General features: G+C 39.3%; 1 protein-coding gene across 1 annotated transcript in view; it reads left to right on the top strand.

Moving 5' to 3' along the window:
* Positions 1–5,678, top strand: part of HAAO (3-hydroxyanthranilate 3,4-dioxygenase) — a 37,860-nt gene extending 32,182 nt beyond the window's left edge. Inside the window, exons 7-10 of the mRNA XM_074926005.1 lie at positions 1,509–1,654; positions 2,864–2,932; positions 4,110–4,192; positions 5,600–5,678. Of these exons, the coding sequence (XP_074782106.1) occupies positions 1,509–1,654; positions 2,864–2,932; positions 4,110–4,192; positions 5,600–5,678 (377 nt within the window). The remainder of the gene's footprint in view (positions 1–1,508; positions 1,655–2,863; positions 2,933–4,109; positions 4,193–5,599) is intronic.
* The last annotated feature ends 1,915 nt before the right edge of the window (positions 5,679–7,593 follow it).

Genomic DNA, 7,593 nt, shown 5'->3' on the forward strand with positions numbered 1-7,593 from the left:
TAAATCTAATGTAAAGATTTTAATTTTTCTTCCGGTGCTTCTTATTTTCTCTGAAGGAGTTTGCTTTCCAATAAAAGGGTGTTAAGTATTTCACTTAAGTAATGCAAAAGTAGGATGCTTTTTTTAAAAAAAAAAGCTTGAAGGCAAAAAGCTTTCAAACAAAAAATTCCTTCTTTTGCTGCAAATTTTTTCAGATTGCTTTCAGTATTTCCTGAAACAGGCATTGGCCACAACAAATCATTTGCAGAAACATGGAGACTTCTTCCATTTAATTTAATATAATGGAGAAGAAATATGAATGGCAAAACCCCGTTTCTACAATAAAAGGATTAGCATCCCATCCAGGTTGTCTGGAGATGAATGTAGGTACTCAGTGCTTATTATGATCCATTAAACAGCAGTAGCTTTTCAGTACACTGCTATCCCTTGGATGCACTGACCTTCTCACATGCTGTTCAAAGACTGCATATGAAATGGCCTTCCATGACAAACTGAAATGGTACATTCAAAACACTACAGAGCAGTGGAATACAGCTTTAGAAAAGAACCAGAAGAACATTGCATAATGAATTCACTAATAATTTAAAAAGACCTACTGTATTACTAGTACCAATACTAAGACATGGCTGTGAGTTTATTACCTTAATGCATTTCCGAGACAGCCATCTAGTGAGTTTTCCCTGCATCCAGTTGGCATTATTATTTGAAATTATACTATGGGAGTTTGCAATGGCATCTCAGAAGAAACTACTTAAGAACACCAAGGCAATTGCACTGTGTCTGCACTTCACTGTGAGCTGGTAAATAACTAAAGCTAATTTCATATACCAGTAACAGAACAAATCTTGATTTTCACCAGCTACGCTGAAACTGCATTCAGTCCTCCAGCTATTTTAAATCAAATCAGTTATGAAGAATTACTGGAAATTAAACCCAGTTACAACTCCAGGAACACTACAAAAGAGGCATTTTATTAGATTTAGGGTTGTGATAACTAGTTTGCTCCACTGTGGTTGGTGTATTTAAAAGTACATGGGGGAGAAGAAACATAAAAACCCAGTATTAACTACATGAAAGATGTAGAGTAAGCTGGTTCTGTGGCCCTACTTCCACTTATAAGGGGGTATGTAAGGGTGACTCAGCAAAGACTCAGAGACGATATATCAGATTATACCAGTCCAAACTGGTCTGAAAGGCAATGAAGAATATGCCAGCAAAAACTAGGTAGTCTATTGCATACTGTTTGAATGTATTTCTAACAAGTGTGGATGCACAACAGTTCTGACAACGGCTTCAAAGAAGCATCTGCATAAAGATACACAAGTACACGCATCTTACTACCTCAGGTAAGAAGCCCTGATAATGATCATAGCACTGTTTGCTGTTACAACTGACTTTTGCCTAGCTAATATCTATAAATTGAACCCTTCAAGCTGTAAACAACAGTAAAATGTTTGCCAAGATCAAGGGAAGCAAGCATCACTGATAGCCCTCTAACTTGCTTACAGATGAACTCCTGAAAGAAACACCTTTCCCACTAAATTCCACTTCTGTTATGGAGCCATTTTCCTTCCAAGGCTGGTTAAATGATCATCGTGGTGAAATGAAACAGAAGAACTCCTTGAGTATGTTTGGAGATAACTTTGAAACAGAGGTAAGGAGGTTTAATTTCTCTGAAAGAGAGGGCTATTTTTAAAAGTACAGATAATAGGTGCCTACTGTTCAGACTGAGTGAATCCAGGCCTGAGAACAGTATGTAGGCAGCAGAGAAAGTTACGCACCCCTACAGAAAAACTCAGTCTTAGCCTGCCCTGTCCTTTGCAAGTGATTGCCTTCATCCATTGATTTGACTAGCTTAGGGCAGGGGCTGCCTAGCTCAAGTACTTCGGTTCATGGAATCAACCTGAACCTTATTTCCATCCATTTACTTTGGGATTAAAAAAGCTTGCGCTCTCTCTCTCCCAGTCCCTGCCCCCCCACCATTTCCCAAATCAGAAACACCAGCGTAATGCAAATACTACTCATAAGTGTGTTCAGCTTCCCTGTATGTTTGAACAGCATTCTTGGTGCCAAGTCTAATCAGGGTGTGTAAACACACTTTTTTTTCCCCTTCCCCTCAATATACATAAAGTGGAAACAAGGAAAACTGGACAGCACCAGGGAGTTTGGGCTGTGATGAAGCACTGCCCTTTTCAGTTTAGTCAAACACAGTCTAGTTTGGGTGTAAATGAAGCTGTCACCATTTGATATCTGCTGTATGCACAATCGTTTACAAAACATATTCTTTCTCTGGGTTGCTTGAAGTCACACTCTGCAGAATCCAATACATCTGACAGCAAAGTGACAGAGAGTGTGGGACTGTCAGGAAGAACACAGAAAGGGCAGATAATGAGAAAAATAAGGTCCAGTCTGCATCTTTTTTAATAGTAATGGAAGAATCTTTTCTACTTCAACAGGCTCTTGACAGGGCTCAGAGTTCATGAGGAGGAAGTGCCTGTTCCAAGAACAGAAGCAGGAAGGATATATAGATGCAAAGCTGAGAGTGGGAGGAGGCAGAAGGAATAGATAAGTGAGGATGCAGAGGAGCATAAGGAGTGGCAGGTGTGATCAGTTCCCTTTTTAACAGTAGGAATCAATATGAGAATACCAAACGTAATGTGAATTTTAATGTCTGTAAAAATAACGTCATCTTCTATGAATATTTTCTGTAAAAATAGAATGTTTTAAATGCTGTTGGAAGATGAATATGTACACTTTTGGTCACTGTTACTTTTCTTCGCTGTTTCCTTTCTTTTGTTTTTGTTGTCGGTTGTTTGTTTGGGTTTTGTTTTGGTTTTGTGTTTTGTTTTTTTTTTTTTTTAAGGTTATAGCTTTTGGACCAGGAACAACTGAGAAGAGTAGAAAGAACTCAGATATCTGGATATGGCAGCTGGTACGTGGCAATTCACACTTGTTAACTGATGAGTTCATCTTTCAGTTCAGACAGTAAAGCCTTCTAGCACCAGCAACAGAAATTAAAATGATTACCTTCTCACAGAAAAGATCATCAACAGGCCCCACCCTTCAGCTTTAAACTATCATGAAAAATAACTGTAAACTACTACCACCATAAAAATAGTCCCTCTTTCTCATCTTGTATGTTGAGGACAGAGATACTGGCATCCTCCATCAGGTCTTGGTAGGGTTTTTAATACACCCGACCAAGAATATGCCCTGTAAATATATCAGAATGCCTCCAAGTGATTAAAAAAAAAAAAAAAAAAATCACCCGTTACTACTTCTGCCTTGAAGTATTTGTCCTTATACTGAAGTCAAACTGGAATCAGTTACAATAAGCTAATAAGGTAACTGAAAACTTGTACAAAAGTACAGTGGGAGGTGATCCAGATGCCCTTCATTCAGCTGGCTTCTGGGAAACATTTGCAGCCCAAGGAAAAAACAGAGAAAAGCTAGTTTCGTTTACACAAGTCAGACTAGCTTGGGAGGCAGATATTTCTGTCAGTTCCTGTTCTGTTGAAATTCACAGGGACTATCAAACACTAATTAAAGAAATAATAATCTTGAAAGACATTTGTTTACACTGCAGCTTACAGCAGCCTGTGCAATCAAGACCTTGTAGCTGGCAAGAACTCGGCTTCTCTGCTTGACAAGATAATGATGAGTCCATTCCAGTGTGGATGGACTCCTATTAGTGATTTTTGTCAGCTCCCTGCTGACTTGTGAACTGCTTTTCAAGACTTGAAAAGATACTGGGAATCAGAAAAATAGAAGAGGAGCTTGAAGTACTCCAGGAGGTTATCTCTGTAATTTCCGGACCTGTACCAACTTGCAGGCTGCTAGGTTAGATTGGTAGCAGTGTACCCCCAAGAGTCAGGCAATGGGTTACTGCTTTATGATGGGGAACAATGAACCATAAAGCATATTTTTATTGATGCTAATAATGTTGGACAGGGAAGATCAGCTGATTATTTAGCTAGGCCTCGTGAAGCAGAGCAGGCTTGAAGGGCTCTTTCAGGGGGAAAGATTTCCATACTTACTTGCAGGATTTTCTTTCTGCTAGTGACAGGACACAGAGAATTAAAAGCCAGTTATCTATTCTTTCCCTTCAGGAGGGCACATCAACTGTTACCATGGATGGTAAAACCCTGACTCTATCTGCTGGTGACAGCCTGCTTGTCCGTGCCCAGTCTCTGTGAGTAGAAATGAACAGCGGTTCAGTGCATGATTTCCCAGTTTCCAGGAACATAAATTCTGTGTATTTGGTCCTCACCAGCCGGGGCATCAGCTGGTGTAGAAACACAGCGTCTGTGAATGCAGGATTTGCAATAGCCTCCATTATTCCTCAAGGCAGAAGTGTCTTCAGGGGGAAACAAGCCAGACATTCATTCTGCTTCAGCTCTTATGATTAAAGCTGGGGAAAATAAAAAAGATATGCACTACCAAGAAAAGGCAGCATGCAAAAGACCATGAATAAATCCAGACAGCATGAATACACCAATTGGCAATCACAGCAGATCCCCTAAACTCCAGACCAGGTTTAATCAACATCGGTGCAGCAAGATTTGGGGTTCAGACTAAGAACACAGCTCTCTTCCCAGAGTAGGATGCATATGTCTGTTTCATAATCATGACAGGTGATACATGTAAAGGGAAAAAGCCCAGTGGAAACAGTTTCCAGAGAGAACGGAAAGGGGGAGTACTTCCCAATTATGAAGAGTGGCATAAGTTGATAAAGTGCTCACCATGAAGAAATGAAGCATGATGTATACTCACTGGTAATGCAATGCAGCAGATTATAGCCAAATGATAAAAATGGCCTTCTTTCCTACAGGAAACATCTAATAAGTAGTAGTGCTGACATTTGCACTGAAAACATTTGCTGATAGAGCTGAAACCATCCAGCTGTGCACAGAACTGTTCTCTGCACCTGTGATTCCAGCATGTAGCCACCTCCTCCCTTCACCATTACTTCCATCACTTCTGAAATCACTTATCTTAAACTAATTCCCAGTCCTGCAGGCCAATCAGTGAGCATGTGTTTTGAACATCATGGCATGATGCACGTGCAAAGATGTGCCAGCACAGTTTATATTGCATTAAGATGTTTATCAGATCTGTACAGCTGGTACCTTTTATTCTATACATCACTGTGGCACACTGATTGATCTCTGGCCATCTCTGTGAATGGCACACAAACAGCTAATACAAAAGTGATGACTACAAGAAAAATATCTATTGATTTTGTGGATTCGTATTTGATTAAAATAATATCTGTACTGAGGTGATTCTGTTCCAGTCCTCATGTCACTGAGATCAGAATAGATGCCTTCCCCTTGGTTCATCCATAAGTAGACATACATTCATCCCCCCCATGTAATGATGTTTGGCATATATTAGTGATGGCAAAGAGTAATTCCCTGGAATATCACAAGACATAGCAGTATGGAAAGAGAACAAGTGTAATCAGAAGCTGTTTGCTTTCCCCTACTTTTCAGTAGCAACAGTGGTTTAGTTCTTGGTTTCAGTGTTTTTAAGTTCTTGGTTTGAGTATGTGGTTCTACCCCCTCCGCCACACTGGATCATCTCTCTGTTTTTCCAGGTACTGCTGGAAGAGAACAGAAGAATGTGTTGCGCTCTACATTGCTCAGGATCCAAAACGCAAGCAGCCTTATACCTAGCTCCTGTGTCAGTTGACTTTGATGATAACTGAGTTTTAACTTACTTGTCCTACCTTACCGATCTTTTAGTCGGAATGCTTGGAAATTTGAATAGTCTAACACAATGATTGCACTGAATTAAATGGAGCTAAGTGCTGTGCCCAGTTAAATATTTTTCCCTATGTAGTTAAAGTTTCAGCAAAATCTACAATTGGTATTTAAAAAACAAACAAACAAGCAAACAAAACCAAACAACCAAACCAAACAAGAGTTCTTATCTGAAAGGAAATGAAAACAGATCCAAGTAACTTGTATCCAAGATTATCCAAGGATTACTTGTATAATAATATATATGATACTATCTAGAATAAATTAAAGGCTTTTCAAATGCAGGTCTCTGCCACAAAAGGTAGAAAAGGAGATAGGACAGATACTGTTGTGTCTACTTCAGTAACAGTCTTGATTTTTTGTCTCGGTTTTGTAATGAATTGGCTATAACAGTATTTGCCCAGCCCACAGCAGGAGAGCTTTAATTGGCAGTAGCTCACAGATTGTCTGAGATCTTTGGCTAAAAGGCCTTTTAAAAAGCAAAACAATCTGCTGCACTGCTGGAGGATCTCAGCGCTTTGTGAAAGAGAGGAAGGTCCATTAACTAAAAGGGGAAGCAGTACTTGCGACAACATTGAGCATTACTTAGATGACCACTGTACTTGCTTTAGGCAACTTATTACCAGTTTACCAAATCCAGCAATGCAGTATCAATCACAGCTATCAGTAGCTCGCCCCACACTCCGTGCTGGGTGCTGTCTGTACGCTACACTATCAGGAACACAGCCCTGCAGTATGACTAACAGAGCAGCAGCCCAATCATGGGTTTTCCTGTGCAGCAGAAATCTCAAGACAAAGTAGCCCAAGAAGTGTGTTGGGGGAGAAGGGAGCAGAAAAATATTATAATCAGTTTCTACTAAGTGCTGCTTCTTTTTGAACAGTAAGGTTTCTTGCAGAAATAACAGGTGTCAAATCATCTTTTCCTGTGTTTATTCCAGGAAGTCTCTGGAGGGGGTTTGGTTTTGTTTGTTTGTTTGTTTTTTCGTTTGATTGGGTTTTTGTTGTTGTTTCAGTTGTTTTTTTAAATTCCCCTTTGCATGATTAACATCAGAAAACAGGTTGCCTAAATGTCTGCAGGCATTATCAATTACATGTTTGAAAAAGCAAAAAGTTACCATTTCTTGATCTTGTTGTAATTCTAATTAAGTTCAGAAACATTTCTTTAATATATCTATCACCTACAAAGCTCATTAAACTGAGTTTAACTGTCATGTGTGTTATATTCAAGTGTTCATTCTCATGATGAGAAAGACTCAAACGGCTTGGCTTTAAACCGTAACTTAAAACATTTTAAGGTTTAGTTCACTAGGTTTTCTAGTAAAGCATACAGCAGAATTTCACTGCATCCTCCTAATAACAAGGAACCTAATTTGGGAAATTGAGCCTAGTCCTTAAGGTTATTATGGGTGTGAGCTATTACACATGAAAAGGAGATATAACACTCCCTTTGAACAATGAAATAATTTATCTGATTATTGGTGTGTCTGTAGAATTGCCTACTCCTTGAGTGAACATCTATGGTTGAGGGATCTAGGGCACCAAAGTGTTATATTTTTAGTCTACTGGTAACCACATAAATATTTCTATATTTCACACTGAATGGTAAGTGAATGAAACACAGCAACACATACAACAATGTCCAGAATAATCAAGAGCTCTTCACCTATCCAGAGGCACTGAGCGCCATGGAAATTTAAGAATAAAAGTTAAGGTCCTCTGGATTAGATACCTCCCAGGATTTGAAAATTAAGGCTCCACTCCAACTATATTTGTGATGAAGTAATTTTATGATGTGTGCTTGAACACCTGAATTCTACCCAAGTCCCAT

This window comes from Athene noctua, chromosome 1, assembly GCF_965140245.1.
Source record: "Athene noctua chromosome 1, bAthNoc1.hap1.1, whole genome shotgun sequence".
NCBI lineage: Eukaryota > Metazoa > Chordata > Aves > Strigiformes > Strigidae > Athene > Athene noctua.